At 29.5% G+C, this 26,645-nt stretch overlaps 1 protein-coding gene across 1 annotated transcript in view; it reads right to left on the bottom strand.

Annotated features, from left to right (window-relative positions):
- Positions 1 to 26,645, bottom strand: part of LOC129963842 (synaptotagmin-12-like) — a 131,669-nt gene that overhangs the window by 33,015 nt on the left and 72,009 nt on the right. Inside the window, exons 3-4 of the mRNA XM_056078417.1 lie at positions 25,459 to 25,669; positions 23,647 to 23,785 (exon numbers count right to left, since the gene is read on the bottom strand). Coding sequence (XP_055934392.1) covers positions 23,647 to 23,785; positions 25,459 to 25,669 — 350 coding nt within the window. The remainder of the gene's footprint in view (positions 1 to 23,646; positions 23,786 to 25,458; positions 25,670 to 26,645) is intronic.

Raw genomic sequence — 26,645 nt, 5'->3', positions numbered from 1 at the left:
TATGTACTTTTTTAAAGTGTCGGCGAATTTTTATTTTAATAGAAATTGACCGAAACAATAAACAACAAAAAATTCTGTTTTAACATTTCATCTCCAAAAATAGATGCTTACATGCAACTAAAATAATATAAAATGTATTACTAAATAAAATGAAAATTTAATCGGCTTAAAGGAATAAATATGTTTTTAATGACTCTTTCTCAAAATGATGCTTTTTTTATATTTAAATACCTTGAAATAGTTCAGATGTCTTTATTTTTCTAAAAAATTACAAAAAGTATGACAAAAATTCCTGTTAAAAATAAAAATAAAAATAGCATTTTATGTTTCGATTTACAATATGATTCTCAATTCGATTTTAAATTAGAAAAATACCGCTTCTTACAAAATACAGTGTTTGCACACAAAAATATTTCTACAAAATTAATCTTTAGGTTGAATTACAAATTAATATCCGTTTTTTTTCTAAACTGGAGTTTTATATGACAATAAAGGGAAAAAAATAAGAATAAAAATAAAAATTATTTTCTAAGAATATTTAAAAATTAATCAGAATTGTTTAATAGAGTTGAATATCTCTTTGGATGGATTGCAAAGGAAATAAAATTATAGTTAAGCGTGATTTATTAAATCTTTTAAAAATAAATTATTGACTTTTGTGTTAGAATTGTTATGAGTATCCATTGCAATATATGTGTATTTACAAATCTTTAAAACAGAATGAATTAAAAAAAGTGCTTAAAATTTTTTGAAATAGCATGCTTTCTAACTTTTTTACTCAATTTTTATTGGTTTCATTTAAAATTAAGTTTTGAAGAAGACTCTGTGTTTCTCATTTCATTCAAAATTTAATCTTTATTTAATAATATACGTTTCATTAAAATTTTGAATTTTCTCATCTAAAGCAGACGTTTGACTGTTTTAACAAATTTTAAAAAATCCAATTTACTCAAATTTGTTTTAGAGTGTACTGATTGAAATTCCTTATTTGGAATTTTATATAATTTTCTCAAAAATAAGACATTTTTCAAAGTCTTCGAAGTGTGAAAGTAATTAAGTTTTGAGAAAATATAACTTATAATATGCACTTTTTAACATTTATCTCTATATTTTTTAGATAATACACTATTTATTGTTATTTCATTCACATGCAATCGAATTTAATTAATCCTATCTCTTGAATTTCACTTTGAAAGAAAGTTAATATATAATTTTCATTTCGAATCTGTTTTGGACGATGCGAAATAAAAATTAGCGTTGTACAAAGTTGTTCTTATTTACATAATATATACTTTACATTCCTTATAACTTTTTAAGGCTTTCCCCTATTTCCTAGAGGATCTCATTGATATACTATGAAGGGGCTGCGGTGACTTGGTGGAAACCGGAGGCCATGGCTTAGGAACCGAAGGGTTTCAAGTTCAGGACCCGATTCCACCGAGGAAGCGTCGTTTAAGCGGGTTTGGTGTACGCTAAATCCGTCGGGGCATAACGTCCTCCCTCTGGTGTGGTGTGAAAGCTGGGAGAAGGGAATGTTAGCCCTGGTGTTGGCCTCGTCATCTGACCGCGGTTCAAAATGACGAGGTCCGTCCCAAAGTATCCCTAGTGTTTCTTTAAAACGGGACGCTAATATTTCAAAAAACTAAAAAAAAAAAAATGATGTACAATGAATTCAATTTTCTCTTTTAAAAGCTTTGAGCACATTAGAATTGAATTGTATTGATTATTTTAAAGTTTTACTGTGCATTTCTCACGTGTTAAAATTGTTTACTTTCGTACTGAGAATATAAATTGTTAAATATTAAATTCTTTTTAGTATAATTAATTTACTATAAATCCTCACACTCTTTAAAAAATTTGAGCACATTAGATTTGAATTGCTCTATTGATTTTAAAGATTTATTTCATACTTTTTAATTTATAAATAATTACTTATTTATTGAAATGATAAATATCAATATGTTAAATTGTTTTTATTATTTAATTTTTAATTTAATCATGTATTATTTATTAAAAGTGTTAAATATTATAATAAATCCTTTTTAATATTTTTTATTTAAAAAAAATCTGTACTTCTTTCTTTCTTTTTTTTTATTGTTATACTCCTTTTTTAGAGCCTATTTTTTTAAAAGTGAATTTCATTGTAGTTCTCATCAGTTTCGAATTAATTCTTTTGTATAAGCATACATTTTGCAGATAAAAAATATAAATGGAAACTTCTCCTTTTTCTTGTTTCTTATTGCTAATTCCAAAATCCAAAAAACTTCTTAAATCAATTATCAAAATGCTTTTTTTAAATATGAAATTAGATTGACTTACTTGTTTCTAAATATAATTCATTTTTTCGTATTTGCTTTCTATGCATGAAGTTTTATGCACAAAACATAAAGGAAAAAAATCACGATTCTTATCTCACAAAAGTATTTTTATATTTATGTCAAAATCCTATAAAAAAATTGGAATAAAAAATAATACCAGGAATTGATATTACTCTTCCGACTAGAAGAGATTGCATCAACCATGTTTCCTATCAAAACACATGATATCGCGTTTGGCTCGTGGTCAAAAAGGCACCCATAAAAATCAATTTAATATAAGCAAGGGGAAATTGAGCGCATTTACTTACAATTTACTTGAGCGCTATCTAGGAGAATGGCCTATTTAGAAATATATAGGAGGAAATTTATATTTTATTTTAATATTATATATTATAAAATACTTTCCACCATGTAAGCAGTTTTTATGAAAATATTAAAATAGGAGAGTAAACTTCTTCATATAATATGTTTTCACGATATTTCCTTCACTAATATGAGAGACAAAGGCAAATCAAAACTGAATTTTTTCTCAATACTTTTGAGTTAATCAGATGAATTAACTTTTTTTGGAATTATGAATTACTAGTTGCATTTGATGATACATTTTATATTTAAACGATTTAATTTTAATTAAATGATTTAAATATAATTTCATGCCAATAATACCCTCAGACATTAATGTTTGTATTATTTCAATTGTCTTGCACATGTCCTGTTCGTAGTGCACATCAACCTTTTTAATGGAGATTAGTTTCTTGACATCATAACTTTATTAGAAACTTAAATGTCTCAGTTTATCTATCATGGAATTTTCGCAGTACTGTAATTTTACTTTTATACTTGTCTTATTAATTATTTATTTGTATTATATATATACAGGTTTCAACAATGTAAGAAAATCACGCGATTAAATATTTGATAAAAGAAAAATGGTTTGAATTTCAAGGCATCAATATAATTGCTTTAGAAATTTAGACAAAATCTTTTCTTTTAAACAATTTTAAATTACTATAATTAAAAAGACAATTTTGAAATTTTGAAACGATGTAAAAATCTTATATATAAGAAGAAGGAATTATAGTTATTCTTAATGGATGTTAAATTAATGCCAGATCAATGATTTCTGAGAATGTCGACCATTTGACGACAAAAAATGAAGATTCCGAAAATGCAAGATTTATAGCGATATCTCTATTAGGAACCAAGAACCGGAGATTCTTCTGGAAAATTCCATATTCTGATAAGAGACTATAAAAGGCTAAGATTTCACACGAGGACATATCTTTGGAATTATGTCTTCCGAACGAATTCTAGTTGGGAAATCTTAGCCATTTAGAATTTCCAATTTGCTGTCTGATTATGTTATGAGTTTCTACAGATCTTGTCATTTGTGTATGATTTGGATGTGCTTTTGTATCTGTGTTCAGTGTTTTCTGGCGGAAAAAAATGAAGAAATTTTTTAATATCGTACCAAAATAAAAAAAAAATATTTGAAGCTTAAAATGGTAAATATGGTATTAGTCAAAAAATATGTGGAAATTATTTTAATATTCTGTCAAAACAACTATTTTACTTACGCTTATGTTTTTATTCCTCTCACGTAAAAATCCCAAAAACGTTAGAAACTCGCAAATATTAGGAAAATAATTTTCACTGCGCTTGGATAATGATAAATCGGAAGACAACTTTCAAACTTATCGCAAAACTTTTAAAAATATACCATACAGACCACGATATGTATATTTGAATATCCTGCACTAAATAGGAGCTTTTTGTAGGAGTATTAAAAGTAAAAATTTTCCGCAAGAAGTGGAAATTTCTCTTAAGTAAAAACTTAAATGTTTAAAAAAGACTTCAAGAAAACTTTTAATATCTTTCTAAAACCAAATATATTTGCAGCTTAAAATGATATGTTTGGCATTAGAAAAAAAATAGGCAAAAACTATCTTTACGCTACTTTCAAAATTGCCCTTTCACTTCACACTTCCGTAAAAAATACAAAAAAAAAGTTTTAAAAAAAAACATAAGTATTTGGCAAAGAATTTTCACTGTGCTCCAAAAATAATAAATTGAAAGTCAACTTTTTAAACACATTCAGAAAAAAAAAAAAAAATCTGCACTTTATTATCGATTTCTGATGTTAAGTTCTACGGCGGCTGGAGATTGATGACAACAACATAGCCTGGAGTATTTGAGTTCCGAAGTAAAACTGCCGTATCTTTCTTATCCAGAGAGAAGCATGGATAGATGGGTACACAGAGAAACGTGACATTCCTCTGCAGAATGGGTATCAAAAATGTTTCCACTCCTATCGAAGTAATATACGGAGCTGTATTTTGAGAGGCATATTTGTTGAGGTGATATTGAAATTCCGGAGAAGCCTTTCTTATTTGTAAGCTGCACTTTTGAATTTATTTCTTACGGAATTCTCTGCTGGAAGATGACGTGCACAGAATTTGTTATTCTAAACATGAAAGTGAAACAGAATTGTATAAAGATTTCTGTGAGAAATATGTATATATTTTGATTTGAAAGTAGAATATGCACATTTATTTATTTTTTATCATATGAGAATATTATGTTGTTTTGGCTTATAGTTTTTGAAGCCTCAAAATGCACGGGCAGAAAATTGGCAATTTATCGCTTTTGATGCATCAATTTTTTGCTTTTAGGTTTATTAAAATATTCTAAAGAAGGTTGCCACATTTGAGAATTTTCATTAACAAAAAATATTGAAAGTTACAACTTGAAGCGAATGTCTTCAGTGTACCCGATTCTCCTGTCTGGCCAATAAAAGGGGCAGGGTCGTAATAAGTTATCGTTCGCCCTAAGAAGCATAGGGAAAAAATGGAAATGAAAGCAAAGCAGCTGGGAAGGTATCAAAAGTTTATATATATATATATATATATATATATAGGGTGTTGCCGAATTCGACCGACAAATTCAGAAGGGAGATAGGAGGCATCAAGAGGATAAAGAATCACCATACAATATGGGGTCCCAAACTACGTTTAGGGGGTGAAAATCGCAAAAATATAAGGAGTCGGCAAACTTTTGGAAACTGTAAAAAATTAATAAAAAAAAATACCAAAAGGTGTTTCAACTATGAATTTTTTTTAAGTGAAAGCACATTCTTGAAGGCAATTTTTCATGTAAGTAACATGCCGATTTGCTGAACCAGGGGGTCATAAATTATTGAAAACGAAAAAGTAGTTTAGAACACTTATCTGCAAAAATATTAAAACTTTAAGAAAAATAAAGGCTTGAAAATATAAGGAATTTTATACTCTAAAATTTCATATAAGTCTGTAGTGTGAAAACTGAGGAGGTTTTAAGATATTCCAGAAAAAATAAAATGTTTGCCAGGAAACATCGCTGCTACATCTGTACCAATTTTTACGAAAGGTGTTGCCAAATTCGAATGATAAATTTAGAGAACTGATAGTAGGCATTAAGGAGATTAAAAACTATCATAAAAACATAGGGTCGCAGGAGACGTTTTTTTTGTGAAAATCGCAAAAACGGACATCGAAGAGACAATTAGCCTGGCGAAGAGAATGGCCCTAAGAATGCGAGGATTTGGAACAAATTAGTCGAGAAGAAGAAGTTTTCTCGTATCTAAATTTTCCATGCGTTCGAGGAATATAAAAGCTGCGATCATTGCAGAATTGATGGTTCGAGGAATATAAAAGCAGCTTATATTCATTAAAGAGCAGTGCAGAATTAATAGTCGATAAGTTTCATTCGCAAATAACATGTTAGATTTCACGAATGACGAATATGCGGATATGCATTTAATTTACAACCGAGCGAATGGTAATGGACGGCTAGCACAAAGTATATACCAATAGCAATATCCAAGTAGGCGTTGTCCACACCACAGCACCTTTACAAATATTAATAGACGGTTGCGGGAGACAGATTCCTTCAAAATAACGAGGCCAAATGCGGCGCTCGAACGCCTCAGTGGCTCAAAATACCTTGTTTTCTTGCAGCACGTCCTTCTGGATTTACTGCAGGAAATACCAGCCATTGCACACCAGAACATGTGGGTAATACATGGTTTTGCACCAGCGCATTTTTTGAATTGTGTGCGTAACTAACTAGAAAATACATATCCTGGGACGTGGATTAGATGTGGCGGACCTGTTGATTGGCCTCCAAGTTCCCCGGACCTTAATCCCTTGGATTTCTTCTTCTGGGGCCATATAAAATATCTTGTTTATCAGACACCTTTGGATATATTGAAAGATCTCGTTGCACGGATCGTCGTTGCTGCTGAAGAAATCGCAAGCACACCTGGTATGTTTGAGCACGTCCGGTGGTCCTTTAAATGTCGGTGTCGATTGTGTAAAGACCTTCGCGGCCTCAACATTGAGCAATTTTTATAAAAGTTTCTCATCGTCTCCTTTCTTATGTTAAAATGTCTGTGCTGCAAATGTATGCTGTGTCTGTATTCCAGCAAATAAATTTTCACCGTCGTTTGCGAGTTTATATTTTTTTGAAAATTCTTATCGCCTTGATGCCTCCTATTACTTCTCAGAATTTTTCAATAGAATTTTGCAACACTCTCTTTAAACATTGGTGCCGATGTTGCAGCGATGCTTCCTGGCAAACATTTTAGTTTTTCTTGAATATCCTAAAACCTCCTCAGTTTTCACACTACAGGCTTATATGAAATTTAAGAGTATAAAATTCCTTAAATTTTCAAGCCTTTATTTTTCTTAAAGTTTTAATATTTTTGCAGATAAGAGTTTTAAACTACTTTTTCGTTTTCAATAATTTACGACCCCCTGTTTCATCAAATCTCCATGTTGCTCACATGAAAAATTGCCTTTAAGAATGTGCTTTCACAAAAAAATTCATAGTTGAAACACCTTTTATTATTTTTTTATAAATTTTTTTACAGTTTTCAAAAGTTTGCCGACTCCTTATATTTTTGCGATTTTCACCCCCTAAACGTCGTTTGGGATCCCATGTTATATGGTGATTCTTTATCCTCTTGATGCCTACTTACTATCACCTCTCTGAATTTGTAGGTTGAATTCAACACCCCGTATATATATATGTATATAAAAATTTTTCTTTAATTTACAATTTTTCTTGCTGGTAAAAAAAAGGTTTGGAGCTCGAACGATTTTGAGATATAAAAAAAAAAAAAAATCCATCACTTTTTTAAAAGACGACGATTGCGCCATACAATAGTCACGTGATCACACCAAACCAGTTTAAACCGGAATTTTGCTGGAAAAAAATTCTGCCTTCGGGATAAAGTTTTGGATCTTAAATGATTTTGAGATGAAAAGAATCCATCGTTTTACAAATATCAGCACATACGTAATCTGATAGTCACATGATTGTTTAAAACCGTTTAAAATGGTTTTCCATAAAAAAAAAAAAAAAAATTCTGGCTTAGAGAAAAAATTTTTAGAACTGGATTGATTTTGGATTGATTTGGACCATTTCTTTTCTAAATGTTGGTTATTGCGAAATTTGAGTCATGTGAGAACATGATGTTTTTCTCCTGGATTGATACCAAATGACTTAAAAAAATAATGTTCCCACATGATAACTTGAAATTTACGACAGCAGATTTCAAAGTTCCTTTTTATTTTTTCTTTCTTTCTTTCTTTTCTTCTTTTTCTTTTGAATTTCTTTTGTGTAAAGTTGATTTGTTTTGAAGAGTTAATATAAAACAAGTACAGCTTTTGGGTGAAAAAACAATTAAAGGTTGCTATAGAGGAGTATTCAGATTAAATATGAGAAATTGCAGAATAATTTTTTTTGTGTTTTTATGTTATAATTTTATTGCACAGTATTATAATAATAATAAAATTAGAACGAAAAATGACAGAATATTCATATAATTTTTTCCACGATAATTACGTTTCGTAATATTGCAAATTTGAATTTTCAGTTCAATATTATTTTTTTTTATAACAGTCTAGTATCTTGCTTATTGAAAAGGAATATCTTTGGAAAATCAGTCTATCTGAAGAAATATGATATAATTAAATAAAATAGGAATGATGAGCTGATCTATAATGTCTGATAAACAAACATGATAAATGATGATATATGGCATCTGATGGGATGAAATGGACGAACTCAGTATATTGATTATATAGGAAATTAGATTTTTTTTATCTATCGACCGTACTAATACATCACTTAATATGCCATAAAAATAAAAAAACAAATGAAATCATTCCTTTATTTTTATAAGATGTCAAAATTAAAAACTGAAAATGTTGTTTCTCGACTTTTTATTAAACATCACAAGCAGGTATGGTAATCTTATTGTGCAAAATATCTTGCCTAGGTTTCATGTAATTCCGGTAACAATAAAACTCTCTGAAAATATTCAGCGTTAGTTTTCCTCATTTTCGTTTTTGATTTCATAGCAGCTCAGTCAAATTGTACACATGGGAAAAAATATGAGAGGAACTTTTCTGTGTGGAATTAAAAAAAATGTGTTACTCAAATTAAAAAGAAAATAAAAACTAATTCCCAAATTTGCACTATAAAACTTTATTGCTGATTTAATTTGGCTAGTAAAACACTTTATTGTTCATTTTATAGATCTGTTTAATGCCTATAATTTTTTAATTAAATTTATTCTTTCAGATTAATAATTCTTTTACTTAAAAAGAAAAAAAAATCGGTGTATCAATTTCCATCTCCCTCTTCCCTATTATTCGATAACATATTTAAGTGTAAAATTGTAGTCCTGTTTACATAGCCAAATCGACAACACATGCCAATAAAATGGCTGTTAAGATTTTTTTCCACATTTTAAATTCTTCATGACAATTTTATATTCAACTAGACTATAGTGTTGATATTTTTCGGGTATAATTTGAGAAAACGAATCATATGAACACAACTACTTTTACACTGTTCTAAAATTCAAAAAATCCCAGAAATGATTTTATTCCTTTGACGTAATTATAATTCTAAATTTGTTTTTCAAATGGACCAGTAAAATATGGTAATATCCATTTCGTGCCAAAATTATGAATCCACTAAACCCATAGGAAAGTTTGATATTACCTTTGGCAATATATGTTATTTTATGATTATTTACAATAGTCACACATAACAATATGGGACAAATGACTGTTTCAAATATTCTACACGAGTAAAATGTTTTGGCAAATTCGATATATGATTTTTTTTTTTTTTTTTGATATTGCTATGACGGCATAAAAACCAGGAATTTATTCCATCCAAATTTCTATCCAAACTTTGTTACCATTTCACAACGCTTCTGAATTTAGCTTAGTGCAGTTATATTAACGTCCCGTTTTAAAGCATCAATAGGGCTATTTTGGAACGGACCTCGTAATTTTGAAGCGTAATCCGATGACGAGGACGATACCTGAGTTGGTATTCCCTCTCTCTCCAAAACTCCACCCCACACTAGCTGGAAGACATTTGACCCGACGGATTTAGCGTGCACCAGACTCTCGTACACGACAATTCATCGGTAAAAGCGGGTCTAGAGCTTAAAACCCTCCGGTTCCAAAGCCAAGATCTTACCACCAGGCCACCGTGGCCCCCATACTTCTGAAAGACGCACCTAGGGGTAAAAACAGGGCATGTTGCCAAACACCATCATTCAAGTTTTCGAATAGTCAATGTTTATAATCCTCCGCACATATTTGTATAAACTGTATACCGGGTGGGCAAAAAGTCCGTAAAAACTTTAGAAATTCATAAAACCCCGTAAAATTAAGCAAAATAAAAAACGGTTTGCAGATTTAGCATCGATAAGTCACGGGATTTTTTTTTTATTTAAGAAAAAAATAATTAAAAAAACAGCCGATAGGTGGCGTTTAGCACATAAGTGAAAGAAAAGACACGCAAAAAACAAACAAAAAAATTTACCAAACCATTTATTATAGCAATATGTGTTCCATATGTCCACTGCCACAGGTGATAACACATTGCAGACGTGTCACAAATGCAGCAACGGCAGAGTGCAGAGTGGCCGGCTGTATACAAGACAGCTCTCGGCGCATTACATTTTTTAATTGCAACAGATTGGATGGACGGGATCGATACACCCGGAATTTTAAATTTTCCCATAGCCAAAAGTCTGTTGGTGTCAGATTTGGAGTCCTAGGAGGCAATGGAAACTAGGCTTCTGCCAGGTTCCCGTGTACTGCTAGTCCCTGCAGCCAATTCTGACCTGATGTTTCCATTTCGGCTGCAACACGTGCCGAACATGTCTGCCTTAGACTTCTTAGACTGGACCTTACACGATATCACAGCGATCCAGTTTACTCAAATAGCTGAACAAGCTTTATGAGGCCTGCCACCGTTAAAAGTCCTTTCCCATTCTTCACATTTTTCTGAAGTTGGAATTTATATATTTTTATATATTTATATATATTTGAAGTGCAACAGTCGCTGATTCCTGGTTCAGGTAAAATAGCTTCACCAACAAAGTTCTATTTTTTCCACATAGCATCCTTGTTTACTTACATAGTATGCAACGGAGAACTCATTCTGGATCAAAAGCGTAAGTATTTATAATCACCTGTCTCATTTGCATATTTACAACTAAGTCTTCATACCAAGGTTACCTATCGGTTGTTTTTGAATTAATTTTTTTTTCTTATCTAAAAAAATCTCATGACTTAATGATGCTAAACCTGCAAACCGTTTTTTTATTATGCTTACATTTACAGGCTTTATTGTTTTATGAATTTTTAAAGTTTTTGGAACTTTTTGCTCACCCGGTATGTAAATACACATAATGTCAAAAAAAGTTTTAAATCTGTACCTAGCTTTCAGTCTGCAGAGATGGTATCAATGAAACCATGTATGCATAATAAATAACAACTGTCTACTGATGTTCCTCGAAGAATTCTGTTCAATTGTTAAATTAATTCACGCTACAAACTATTTATTAGAGAAATAAAATTTATTCTTTGTTTTATCATTAAGATGGACCAAAGAATTATAATTAGATTTAACATAAAATTTGGAAAAAATGCCTTAGAAATTTACCAATTGATGAAACACGTTAAGGTGAGATTTCCTTCAGTAGACCAAACGTTTTCCAGTGTATAAATGGTTTTTTGGGCGGAAAAGATACGCTAGATGATAAGCATATCGAAAAACTAGATTCATCTAATATTACTGAAAAAATAGATGATTTCGTCCCGAAAAAATCTAATTATATTGCTTGAAGATTTGATTGATTGAAGATTGAAGATTTGATCGAAACAAAGACCTATACTAAATTTCCTCCTCTCATTTTAACGACAAAAATTGATGAGAAATTAAGAAAAGATGTTCTTTCAACAACTGAAAACGGTTCAAACTTTTTGAAATGAATTGGTATTGATGATGAAATATGATCTTTTCATCATCCTAAAATAAAATGACAAAATTCGGAATGGAAATTGAAAAAAAAAAAAAAAAAAAAATCCTCATTACAATACGAAAAAAAAAAAAAAAAGTCGATCCAAAGTCAAAACAATGCTCATCAGGACATTGCCTCACTTATTATGGAAGAATATTAATATTTCTTCCAATAAGAGCATTAGTCTTGAAGAATATATAGCAACTGAACAATCAGTTATTGTCGAGAAAAATTTAAATGATTTAAAGTGCATGGAGAGTAGAATGTGTCGAACTTTATATATGGCTGGAAAAATATTCATCTAATATTCGGATTGATATTTGTTGCATAATAATGCAACCAATCATAATTCATTTATCAAATGCCCGGCAAAACAAATAATTAAAAGCGTTAATGTGTTGAATTACTCATCTGATGTTTCTAATTTTGCATCTTCTAACTTCTTTTTAAAATGAAAATAAAAGAGCTATTTTGATGCTACTTCACACATAGCATTGACACGTGTATATAAGGCAATTAGTAAAGTGAACTGTAAGCGAAGTTTCAATTGTTATTAAACCACGGTAATAAGTATATTGGGTACGTATTATCATGCGAGAACATGATGTTGTTTCGGTTTGAAGTTTTTGAAGCCACAAAATGCGTGGACTGAAAATTGGCGATTTATCGTTTTTGTGGCATCATCAATTTTTCGCTTTTAGGGTTATTTGAATGTGATAAAGAAGTTTGCTACGACTTATTGCCAACAAAAAGTTACAACTTGGTGCGAATGTCCGCTAAGTACCCGATTGTCCTGTCCGGCCAATACAAGTCAGGGTCGTAAGAAGTTAACGTCCGAAGAAGCACAGAGAAGAAATGGGAATGAACGTGAAACAGCTAGGGTAGGTATCGAAAGTTTAATATATATATATATATATATATATATATATATATATATATATATATATATATATATATATATATATATATATATATATATATATATATATATATATATATATATATATAAAAGAAAAAAAACCTATAGCTTTTTGAAAAGTCATGTGATTATTCCAAATCAATTTAGAACCATAGTTTCGAAAAAAAAAAATGTCTTTGAGAAAAAGTTTTGGAGTTTGAATGATTTGGGGATGAAAAAATAAAAGTGTCGATTTCTAAATATCGACGCATGTGTAATCTGATAGTCATGTGATTTTTTTAGAATTGGTTAAAACTTTTCCACGAAAAAAAATTATTCTGGCCTCGAGAAAAGAATTTTAGAACTCCATTGATTTTGAGATGGTCAAAAACCATCGTTTCTTTAAATGTTGGTGATTACGAAATATGAGTCGTGTGAAAACATGATGTTTTTTCTCTCGGATTGATATCAACTGACTTAAAAAAATAATGTTCTCGCACGATAACTTAAAATTTGAAATAGCAAATTTCAATTTTTTATGAAATTAATATTTTTATTTTTATTTTTATGGTCCCCAACTTGGAATATTTCTGACAACACCAGGATCGCCAATTTCTGTTATGCATACTAAAATGTAATGCAGCCATCTTAATGATATATCTTTTACTTGGCGATAAAAGCCGGGGGCTGTAAGTAAATACTGTATGCTGTTGCCTGAGGGGCTCATTTTGAATAAGAAACTGAAACAAGTATACATACTTATTATAAGTACTGTAACAAGTGTAATACTTCTGTTTCATTTTGCAGAGCTAGACTTAAACATTTAAAGTGAATTATTTAAGACTTTTTCTCCATTTACAAGAAATTTTAATTGAAAATATTTCTTCCGTAAGTTTAATTTGGGTCCTTAAATTTTATCATTTATTGGTAGAATATTGCTTTGAAATCTAGTTACGGTTCTTGTGGAGGAAAATATGTTTCTTTTTTGCAATCTTGTCTTATCTCTAATTCTGCTTTCAGGCAGCACATTTACCACATATCTGGCATATCTTCCGAGCAAAATTAAATTATCTAACCATTACAAATGTAAAAGGAATTCAATTTCCCTCCTGGAATTGAAATTTTCTGCTACAGAGGACTTATTCTTAGAAGATTAGGTTGTCCAAAGTATAAAAGCTTTTCCTATTGGCATAGATGAAATTTTCTATTTACCTTCTTTTTCCGTTAGACACTTCATTTCTATTTCTTTGAGCTCCACCAAAAAATATTCAGTTGTCATAGCAACGAAAAAGCGCGGTTCCTCGAATAATTTTTTCTGCTTTGCTCTATGCATTTAATGTGTCGTCTTTTTTTTTTTTTTTTTTTTTTTTTTGAGGAGGTTTAGGAATATGGAAAAAAAGGGGGAAAAACATATTCCCTCTTTTAACAGCAATGAAAGGTTTTTAGTAAAAATGCGGGGAAAAAAATCTCTCGAATCTTTTATTTCTATTTTTTTTCTTTTCTATTCTTTTGTTTTTCTTTAATCTTTTTTTATGATGTGTAGCGAATTCAGCTAACCGTAAAACACAATTTGACCAGTTTTAACACTTTCAGCACGATGAAAAAAAAAATGGCAACTAGTTTTTTCCCCGACATTCTTATTGTTTTATTAATTACGTAAAATCTAAATTTAGTTTTTTAATTAAAATATTTCAGAAATAAAATGTTTATTAGTAGATATGAGGAGATTTTTTTTATTATGTTGCCGATGTAATTTTAAATTATTTATATTTTCCTAGAGTCCGTTTCGGAAACAAAAAGTGCTCTACTTTAAGAAAATAAAGTTTTTTTTTTTTTTAATTTAGTTCATGCATATGAAATTTTAATTCTCTTCTACCAATTAATTAAAGTATCTACTTAATTTGCTGAATCAAATGAGTTGGTAAATTAATGAAGGAATAATAATTTCTTTTTAATTAAATTCTTAGAAAGAAAAGCTTTGAATAAATATTTTTAAATTTCTTTAGCACAATTTTTTTTTATTTATAAGACAAACAGAATATGCTTAGTAAGAAAGAAACTTTAAATGTTGTTGTTCTTTTCTTTTCCTTTCTTTCTTTTTTTAGAAAACCTAATAACCTTTTATGTAAAAGAATATTTGCCACAAAATTAGTCGCAATACATTTGTTTAATGAAATGAATAAAAATGACATTTAAAAAAACACATTTTTAATAGTTTATGAAAAGGTAGATTAATTTTTGTTTTTATTATTTTCTGCTTTTTAATATCTTGCACATGAAATATGTGAAGTACGTAACTGTCAAAAAATTTGGCCTTGGAATCTTGTCGAATGTCTTAGAAATTCCAGTATGTGAAAAGCATTTTTGGAATTATGTCGCATAGCTGTGGACATAATAACTCAGAAGCGCATTGTGCACAAGAACTGAAATTTAGTTTGTGGTCATAGATTTTTATCAATCAAATTTTAGAAGAAATCTTTAATGAGCAGTCTTTCTCTCTCTCTCTTTCTGACTATGTACATGAGAATAAGATAATTTTAAAATGTAACGAGCTGGTTAATGGAATTTGGAATATAATTTTTCATCAGAAATGTAAATGTGTATTAAAATTTGGCCCACATCCTTCAAAAGGTGATAATCTGTTTATTCGATATGTGGTAACGCAGTGATTTAAAAACGCAACGGTTTAAATGAATTAAATATAATACCCAGTTTCGTAAACAAAATCTCACACTTGTATTACACTTTGAACTCAAATGCGTGAAATGGAAAAGTTTAAATACTTTTTCTCTTTAATATATTTAAAAAAACGTTAATATATTGATTTCCAACACTCGGCGAACGTTAATAAATTGATTCGAATTGATTAATTTTGCAGGGAGCTTGGACGGTTTGTTGCTGCCCTCTTCACCCCAACCCCTTGATATTTTTTGTTGATTTTTTAAGATCCCACAATAAATCGTCAGAAAAGAAAAATGTAAACCGTAGCCAATTTGGCGATTGAGAATTCAGCATTGGCGTTCTTGATGTAATCCGAAAATCGTTAAGCAAACTTCGGGAACTTAAAAAAACTCCCCCTCTCACTTAATTTATAATTCTGTTCTTGTATACGAAATATAATTTATAATTCTGTTCTTGTATTTAATTTATAATTCTGTTCTTGTATACGAAATATAATTTATAATTCTGTTCTTGTATTTAATTTATAATTCTGTTCTTGTATACGAAATATAATTTATAATTCTGTTCTTGTATTTAATTTATAATTCTGTTCTTGTATACGAAATATAATTTATAATTCTGTTCTTGTATACGAAATATAATTTATAATTCTGTTCTTGTATACGAAATATACAAAATATGTTGCAATCATCGAAGAATTAGAATTTGATATTTTGATAATTCTTTACATTTTAAATTTTCCTGAATCCGAAAAAAACAATTTTTGGTCTTATGTGGTTTTTTTTTGTTATTGTTTTTGTCTGTGAACTCACTACTTCTGAAACGCTTTGAACTAGAAAGATGAAATTCACTATGTGGTTTTTGCACCAAATTTATAGATTTACATCAAATGGTGATCAAAATCCATTCCCAGGAAATTTGCCTGCCCCTCTTTCTAAATTTAAATGACTCTGTATTAATACAAAAAAATCTGTAAAAAAAAAAAAAAGCTTGATAATATTTGGTGCACAGTTTAGGCAATCAAAGTGCAGATCCGTAAAAATTTTGAACCAAATGCCTTAAACAGTCTGAATATTCGCATGTATGTACATGAGATGATTCAATAACGCTACAACAGAAATAAATAAAATCTGGCATGTGATCTTGCTGCTATAGTATAATTTTGTATGAAATTTTGATTTCAATTGATTGAAGAAGGTTATCGAAAATGCATAAGTGTGTTCTCTACTATATTTAGGAGCATAAAACACACATGTGCAAGAGTCAGAAAATAAAAATGTAAGCCTTCATTGTGCATATGGTCTTGCGCAAAACCTGCAATTTTTATAATAGGGGTAACTGTGTAACATCTTTATTAGAAATTAGATAATGATGGTTAGTAATCGTATTCACTTCTACTTAGAAGGCACTCAGAAATCTTTCTATAAATGAACTTTGAAAGACAGATAAAATTTGGCATACGGTTTTTTTTTCTCTATATTTGCATTTTTCCATTAGATTTTGAATGAAATTCCTTCAAAGGTTGACCGTTTGATTGTCTAATGACAAGAATAACTATACAATATAAGAAGTTATATGGATAAAATATAGCATAAAGACTTATGATTGAAAATGATTCGTATAAGATTTTTAATTAAATTCGTCAAGGCATTAATCATCTGTTCGTCTGTACTTCCGCATTCATATAAACGCTGTAATTCAACACTGCGGTGAGTTGGATGCATGGAATTTAATACACAGTTTTACCATTAAAGTATATATGTTTATCAAGTTTTGGATAAAATATGTGAAGGAATAACTGTCTAATGGGGTGTACTTTTGCAAGCAAGTGTAAGCAATGACTCACAAAACACAACGACTTAAATAATGTGTTATGTGATCATGCTATTCAAATTGTAATTTCCATTGGTTTGAAAAAATCCCATATTGTCTAATAGTTAAGATGCCAGATTAGGGACTGAAATCGTTGAGAGTTCCAATACAAATAATTTTATCCCACTGGGGGGGGGGTACCACAAAAATGAGAAGCTTCCGGTATAGTGGTTGAGTCTCACCGCCCTGGTGGGTACAAAAAAAATGGGGGTTGGCTACCGCCCATCAATAAAAGAACGTAACTCCTTAGGGAATGATTGTGCCTTGACCGGTGATGGCCTTTAAGACTCAGTCACAGTTCCTGCCAGTGTTTCTGTCGCGGTGGTCCGGTCATTAAGTTTTTTCTGTGTGCCTACGTGCGGTTCGGAGTAGTCAGTTAAGGGTTCATTGGTTTGAAAAAACATGTCCAAAATGGACATTAACATGGATGGACAGAGAGACTAGGGAACATAACGCCAAAAATGATTTGTACACCTAAAATGTTGAAAAGAATTATTATGTACAGGCCAAATTTCTTACTTTTTTAATGGTGTCTTATTACTAATTTCGGAAAAAAATTAGTATTCTTTGTTCATAATGTTTTTGGCTGTTTCATAATATTGGCTCAATGTTATAAATAGCACATTTCAAGCCAGCTAACATTGGCCACCAGCTGATTAACATCCTATTGTGATATTTATTGTTATTTTAATTCTTATGATAATATGAAGGGTTATTGAAATATTGAAGGGTTTCAAATTGATTTTTGTATCTTAAATCACTTAATACGTTCACTTAATAGCAGATTTAAATCTAAAAATATAGTATTTCGATGCATTTGTCCGATATGATATTATTCGTAAAGAGGTTAATATGACATCTATGTAAGTTTATTTTAAGAAGAACATATCAAGACAAATTGAAATAACAGAGCATTTAATTTAATAAACCTCCCATTTAGTTCGCTTCAGTATCTCGCATATAAAATAATTAAAAATTGCTTAGTTAAATTTAAAAAAATGAAACAAATTTTAGAAACATATACAGCTTTTTTTTAATGAAATAAATACTTAAGTACAGAGTTTTCTAGGCTTGGTGACTTGCAAGTCAGTCACAAGTCAATGACCCTTTTCACTTCTGATCTATCAGAACTGATGAGTTGATTGAATAATCACCAGTCAGGATCGCTGATTTGTGAAATGCACAAAAGAAAAAAACCTTCCCTACCATCGATTTAGAAAATATGGAAAAATTTAGGAATAATGCTCTAAAATTACAATTAATTTAATTATTGAATTAATTGTAATTAAATCATTGTTAACAATATTACACCTAAGTAAATCAAAAATTGATTTTAAATTGAATATATTCAAGTACATGATCATAATAAATGATAATAGGCAGTTGTTAATTTTGTCTATTTCATATTACAGCTTTGAGTAAATTTCTTATGCATAATATTTACATTTTCTCTAAACAAAGTATTCACAAGTATCAAATTATGATAAACATACATTAAGCCTTATTTTTTTAATAGCGTTGTTCTTTTTATTATGCTTATGGAGTCAAATCCCATGGCATCATAGTGGTATTAAAAGCATAATATGTTTGTAATCTATTTTTAATGTTCTTAGAACCTTAACTTCATTTTCTTATTCTTTATTCAAACTGTGCACTCAGATAATGAACAGAATCTCTTTTCTTAGGTTTCAACAATGGAAGAAATCAGGCAATCAGATTCTCGAAGAAATAATAAAAATGGTTTAAATTTCTCACAAGAATAAAGACTATTTTTGAAAAAAATTATCAAATTGCAAAGAAAGATTAGCATGTTTATTTAATGTCCATGAATAAAAAAATGGTAATATTCTTAATTTTAAAGGATTCAAAATTTTTTTTTATGAAATAATATTTTCTGAAGTTATAGTATAAAAACGCCATTTTTAATTAAAATTTCAAAACATTCATCTCGTCGAGTCAAGTCACAAATAATAAAGCCTGTTTAATTCATTCTAATTCAATAATGAATAATCTTTGGACGAAATGTCTTCATATCCAGAAATATGTTTCATTTTCTGTTTGAAAAGGATTTAATAATAATAAGTGTTCTTAAAAGGAACTTTCAGAAATTTTGTATGGCTTTATGATATTGCAGATATAATTCTTTGTATTAAATGATCGATGGTTAACATCGAATTCTGTTTATAAAGAAGATAATGAGATAAGTTAGATTCATAAAACTGATAAACTTCTGTGAGATAAGTTACATTATTCTCCCATGAATTAACCCAATAATAATAAGTCATCATATACTTAAATTCTTCACACGTTGGGAATCGTGACAAGAGTGTTGGTGTCTTTTCGAAAAATAGGCCGTCAACTTAATAAAAATAGGGTTTGTCAGAACTCAAGTCACATACCAAATGATACCTTTTTTGTTGTTTGAGGTTCTGAAAATCCAGCTCAATGAGATTTACTCTTTACTATTGAATTTTATAAATTATTTACTGAATTAACTATTGAAGTCAATAAGTATAAGGCATATACGTATGAAAAAATACAAAGAAAAAAAAAGTCGTTTTGAAGGTATTTTTATAATTATTTGTTTTTTTTTATATTCCTTACTTATGTCATATATTGTTTTAAATAAATGTTTTATGATACAATTAATATATTTTAATGTATAAATAATTATTAAAATATAATTATATAAATATTTTAATAATACTGATATTTCAATATTAATTTTCGACAAAAGTGTTAAAATATCATTGCATTTAAAATATCAGTGAAAATTATGACTTTTTACTGAGAATGAAATTTTGTTTTCTATGTCATGTATTACTGATAATGTGATTCCCTAAAACAAGAAGCACGCATTGTTTTTTTTTATTCCATACAGGTTCTCTATGATGAAGTCTATTTTTGCGACTTGCAGCCTCATCTTTCTTAGAGTATAAGTTCTAAAACGTCAAACACTAAATTGCAAGTGTCCGAATAAAAAATAAGGTCTATTATTTTACTTATGGTATGATAAGTAAGAATTAGCGATGAATATAATCTACCATGCCGTAATATTTAAATGAGCGTTTCTAGCTCATCATATTAGATGAGTTTTAAATCTTTCACAATTAACCCAACCAAAGTTTCAAACAAATGGGCCGTTTTTAGAGTTTGTTTCTGTTTCAAAGGGGAGGTGTAGGATGTAAAGCAAATTATCACTAAAGATGACCTCGCTTTAAATCTAAAATTTCTCGTTTGAAAAAGAAACTGGCTTCAAAACGGCTCATTAGTACAGAATTTGCAAGGGTCGGATTCGGCAGGTTTAGTAGTGAAAGGGCTAAAATTGATTGCAAAATTTATACAAACAAACAAGTAGACACATAAGAAAGGGAGTTAGTACTGTATTATTATTTAGTTATAAGCTATGTTTAAAGTCACAAATCTCTAATTCTTTTTAAGATTGCATTTTATTATACAAGTTTAATATCAATTTCTGAATTTCTACCAAATAGAAAAACAAGGAAACGTGTTAATATTTCACTATCTAGTTCTGAGCCATATTTAAAGTTTCAAATCTCTAACTCTTTGTAAAATTAGGTTAAAATCAATTACAAAATTTGTACCGAATAGACAAAACACACAGATACACAATAAAGCAATAATACAATATAATTAAAATGTGTTAAAATATATATCAAAATGTATTCATCCATGTGTAATGGATAAAGTATTAAGCGTTCCATTAGCCAGTTTCATTCCACTAGCAGGATTTGTTCAAACGGATTAACATTCCATTTGGATGTTAATTCAATAATAACAGCAATGTGAAGGCTATTTTAGGACAAGCTTTATAATATTTTAATCAAATTCAGATAACGAGCCGTTCCTCTTAATCGGATATAGTTTAATGGTTAGCAAATATTGAAAAGGTGACACACAATATATACGTCAATCATTGTGAAAAGTAGCTTCAAATTTGGAAAATTTCATTCATACTTATAGATGAATTAAAGGGTAATATATGTGTATTGTAGCAATGTTCAAAGCTTTGTCATTTTCAGTTCTCATAATAAAGCTGCTCTGATTTAATTTGATTCGAGTTTGCAATTTGTTTTATTTAAATATATTTATTATTAAAAAATTATGTTTCACATATTGCGCGACACAGTTATTCCTTAAAAAAATGCTAGGATTTTTTTTTCTTTCTTGCTTCAGAAGCATATAAAGAAAATTTTGTAATTTTAAAAGTATTTGACGATGCTCCTCCCTCTCCCCCGAATTAAAAAAAATATGCCTGTCTGTCCCTTAACCCCCCCCCCCAAAAAAAAAGGCAGCGCGTTAGACATACGGAAATTAGAACAGCTTTATCAATTGAATTATTAATATACATCAAATTTTATATCAAATCGTGTAAGACATTTTGTCTTACAAAAATGAATAATTTAAATGAATATGAATATATTGATATGAAACTAAACATAAAATACGCCTTATAGTGTAAATATATGAGAAAATCATGGTCGTAGCTTATAAAATATATCCATGATAATTATAGCATATATACATCATAATTGTAATATTGTATTATGAAGCATCATTTAATAGCTAGAATAATATTACTACAGATTGAAAAAGTCATAGAAAAACTCAAGAAAAAAAAACTCTTGTATGAATAAAGATCTTCCTTCATAATAGATATTCATTCAACGTTTATGATTACAATTTTCATGCTGTTGGCATAGAATTTTTTGAAACCATGCCAATTGGCAGGGGACCATTAACCAAAGCTTCTGAAGTAGCCAATACTTCTGCATTACAAAGTGATATCAATTATGAAAATAAAATTTATTCTTTTTGTTTGAATTCGGTTTTATATGAATATTTTAGAAATGTTTTTGCATTTTTTATAGTTATTGCTGAAGTTTGCTCATTTGTAGTTTTTTTAAGACTTAAATTAAAAAAAACATAGTATCATACAAAGAAATAATTCAAAGGTAGCAAAATGTTCCATCGAACTTCTGCAGTCATTACTTTTTAATATTTTGTGCTAAATTATCTAAAGGAAAAGAAGAAATTACTTTATTTTGTAAAGAAATGTTTAAACTTATTTGAGAAATAAGCAATTATTAATATTAGTTTATCTATTCATTTTTACCTATTTTCCAATACAATACTAAACATTCATTTACTGGAATATTTTTAACTGATAATATTTCAGTAAATATTTTTATCTGAAAATGTTGAGCAAGCTTTAGGAAGATGTATTATGTATGAATTAGATTATACAATCTACATAACATCTTTTATGTGCATTAATAAATTCCATCTACAGTACTCTCTTTCTTCATAATTAGCAGTTGCACATATTGTAGTCCAGTCAAATTGTTTTGAAAAAATCAAAATGTGGAAACATAGAACAGCAATTTTATTTTCCAAAATTTCTTGAATTGATTATTTTGAAAAGCCTGATAAACCAATATAGTTAGTGTTAAGCTATTTTTCCGCATCAAAGTACAATTAAATATTTATTATATTACTTGTAGCAATACTTCTATTTTCTTAGATACAAGTTAATTGTGTATTATAGATTTTTGCCCTAAACTTTCAGATGAAACATGATTTCATTTTCTTTGTGTCTACAGACGACCCGTCTCCTTCATCTTATTGTACAAATAGGAAGGCAGAAGTTAAAATCGAAGCACTGAGACAAAACAGATTTCATATTCGATTTCCTTTCCCTTCAATGTTGTGAGTTTTCTACTTGATCGTGTGTGCGTTGTAAAAACAAGTTATATCTTGCCACCTTGGTATTATTTCTTTTGAATTCGTACTCAGTACTTTTTCTTCTCCCACACATTAGATCAGTCTACGAATTTTTCGAGCATGCTCATTTGAGGTCAGAGAAAACAATTATGATTAATTGCACATTAAACTTGTATGGATGATGTTGCACTCATTATATTAACCGTACAAAAGTAATATATAATTGGAAATTGTTTTATTTAGATAAAGAACATCTTCACAAATATTTCATCAAGAATAAAATTTTCATTTTTAATGCTCTTCGTGTGTAATGTACATTCTTGTAGAGGGAATCCTTGAATATGAATCTTTCTGAACTGAATTCCAAATATAGAAAAGCAAATGTCTTTCAATATATTTATTATCTATCTTCCCTTTCAAATGGTTTTAAATTTTTTTTCCTTTCTGTGTCAATTATTTATTTATATATGTTTTGTATTAATATTTTGAATTTTTTGTCCTTTGCTTTGATTATTTTTTTCTTTCTTGATTAAAAATCACCTTCACCTTTCAAATCTAATAGCTGCTTTTAGGATTTAAAAAAAATCTAATGTAATGCATTTATTATGTCTACTAAAAATTCTACTGTTTTATCAAGTTTCAGAATGTCGGGTTGTAGTAGTAGAACGTCAAGTTTAGAACTATGCATTTTATTTTATTTATTACAAATAATGATGTTCAAATTTATGCACGGAAAGATTCAGAAGACAACTTACCTGGAATATTCTAAAGTCACTTGCAATTCCCCATTGTTTTGCGGCGATTCTAACGTGTCAAGGACTACCGAAGTGTCGGAGCAGACGCTGTCGCAAGACATAGCTCTCTGGAGCTTTGCGTTGGAGCCCCCTTCGACTGCTTTAAAGTGGGGAAGGAGAAAAAAAAAACATTAAAATAAACACCAGATTTTGAGTGTTTTGTTTACTTAGTGAAGTAAATACAGGATTTAAAATTTTTTAAGTCGCAATTCTTACTTTGAAGCAAGGGTTCCCAAGTTTTAGAATATTTCAACTGTTTTTTTTTGAGAAACTGAATCTATAGTCAATCGTTTTATTCTTGGAGCATTTTGTTTTTCAGACACAAAAAGGATAGGTTTTTTCCAAAAGATATTTTATAAGTAAAAAAAAAAAAAAGGTTTTGAGATGAAGATTTTTTTTATTAAATGTAATAAATGTTTAGACAAATCATAACAAACCATTTCTAATTAAAGCGTCCTCAAGATGAATTTTACATTCATAATAAAAAGTAGTTTTTGACCATGTAGGTGGAGATTGAGGCAATACATGGAAAGAAACCTTTAGGGAAGTCACAATCTTGAGCGCCATAGAGACAAATGTGTCTTGCACAAGAAAACCGATTCTTTGTATAATTCATCTACTCATTGAAAAGACTCTTGCCTATTTTTAGTTCCTTATCAAACGACAAGAGTCGCTTGTTTGTAGATTGCGCTGTTTTTTCATCTTATTGCTACTAAGTGGCGCGATGAGAACATACACCACATTATTAAAAATTTTGGAAAGATGCATACACATTCATGGTCTGCATATCACGACGTGCAATTGGAACCACTGCTCTGCAAGATTGTATTTAAACACTCATCTAGAAAACGCATTTCAAATTAGAAGTTAGTTCGCAAACAGTGCAATTTTATGGAAAGCATTTGCAATTTATTATATGAATTCATGAACATAATTGAAAGGAGATTCAAAAGTCAAATTTGGGGCATCAAAGCATGATAATACATTAGGCTTATTTGTTTTTATATTAATTTTAAAATTTTATACTCAATTATTGCAAAGATAATCGACCTTTACAAATATTTATAATCCTATTAGCTACATTAATAAAAATATTGTAAAATTAACTCAAAATTTATTTAAATTCTTAAAATTATTATCGAAATAGCACTATCGAATTATTAATTTTTAACGTGGAGAACAATTGGTTTTTTTTTGTTTTTTTTTTGTGATAATAAGTTTTAAAGTTATAGAAAATAGGAAGCTTTTTATTTCCAGTAACGTTTAAATAAATATCTAGTTGGAATTTTGTTGTAAACATCTTTCTTAGTGAACGTTTACGACTCATAAAGTAAATTCATGTCAAATCCAGTGGTCTCCTCTGATGAGTATTTTGAATAATTTTTGCAGCATTTACATCACTTGATACAATTTGCAATATTAATCATATTAAAATATCATATATTAAAAACCCTTTATTTTTTTATTTAAAGCATCCAAGATACTCCTTGCCAAAACATGAACAAACAATCAAAATCAATAAAGGAGAAGAAGAAAAAAAATAAAACAAATCCCAATTTATTTTTTTTTCTTAATTTTTTAATCACATAAGTTTTTTTTCTGCATTTATAATTATTTCAAAATTTTCGAAAATATTTTCTTATTCTCCAAAAGTTTCACAAACAGTTTAATAAAGTAAACATTTTAGTTCAACGAGAAAAATCGCCAATGATGGTACTCCATCAACTGCCTCGTAGCGCCATCTATTGTAAGAAATGAGATGATCGAACTCACACAAAATATCCGGCAGATCCGTGTCCAGGCTGGCCCTCCGGGCAACGTCCAGAGAGAATCTTCGGGAGTGATGCTCATTAGCAGGTGGGGGAGGTATGGCGGGTACGGCGTGTGAAGGAACCCCCTGTATTTCCACTGATTTCAGACTATTTGAGAAGCTTTGCTGGGGAATGAAAGGTGGTCGGATAGGGTCCGATCGGGGTGGATATGCCTGAAATTGGAATAAGAAGTTATTGAATAAGATTATGATTCACTCTCACATCAATAACTGGAACAATTATGACACAGCTTAAAAAATGCAAATACAGGATGTTACAAAAGTATTAACATTTTGAATAATGGATACATGGAACTCATGAAATAATCAAAATTTCGTGATTAAAATTAATAAATATTTGGATAAAATTAAATCAATTATCCACAGTTAATATTAGGTAAATTTGTCCGGATATTATTAATAAAACTGACCGATTTACAAACAAACTTACAAAGAATATCAGTTAATATTTGGGAATGTTTTTTTCTAAGTTTGTCCAGTCAAAATTTCAAAATGGAATCAACGAGTATCTCCGGGTCAAAAAGTGAATTTTTGTCGTGACCATAAAAACAATTAGCGGGAGTAATCTCTCCAAATCTTTCTCGGATATACTCTAATAAAGATGCTATACTAGAGAACGCATTGCACAGTATTGGTGTACAATAGTTTCGAAATATTAACCTTTAACGTGAATTTAGCATTTTTATTGAATCTATCGTGTCATCTTTGGCGAGTTATTTGGCGATTGATTTTTAGCATGAGGTTAATAGTAACCGAAAATCGAATTTGTTTTTTATATGCCTTTTTCGCAACCGATTGAAACAAAAATTTGACACAAAATTACACTTGTAGTCCTAAAATAATATTGCAAATTTGATATATTTAAGTCATTGCATCTTTCAGTTATCATGTTTCTAAAAGTACAGACCAGCAGACGGTCAATCCCATGTTGGATTTGGGCTCAAAATTTGATAGGTGTTAGACTACAGGTGGTAATTTTATGTGCCAGTTTATATTTATCTAGTTATCCCCCTTTTGTAGTTATCGTGTTGAATTATATTTAAATAACTGGACAGACAGACTTCTGACCGGATTTTGCTTAAAATTTGAGGACCGCCGTGGTCTGTTGGTAAGGTTTCGGTTTCAGAAC

Source organism: Argiope bruennichi, chromosome 3 (assembly GCF_947563725.1).
Source record: "Argiope bruennichi chromosome 3, qqArgBrue1.1, whole genome shotgun sequence".
Classification (NCBI taxonomy): Eukaryota; Metazoa; Arthropoda; class Arachnida; order Araneae; family Araneidae; genus Argiope; species Argiope bruennichi.
This window is presented reverse-complemented; position numbering and strand designations above follow the sequence as displayed.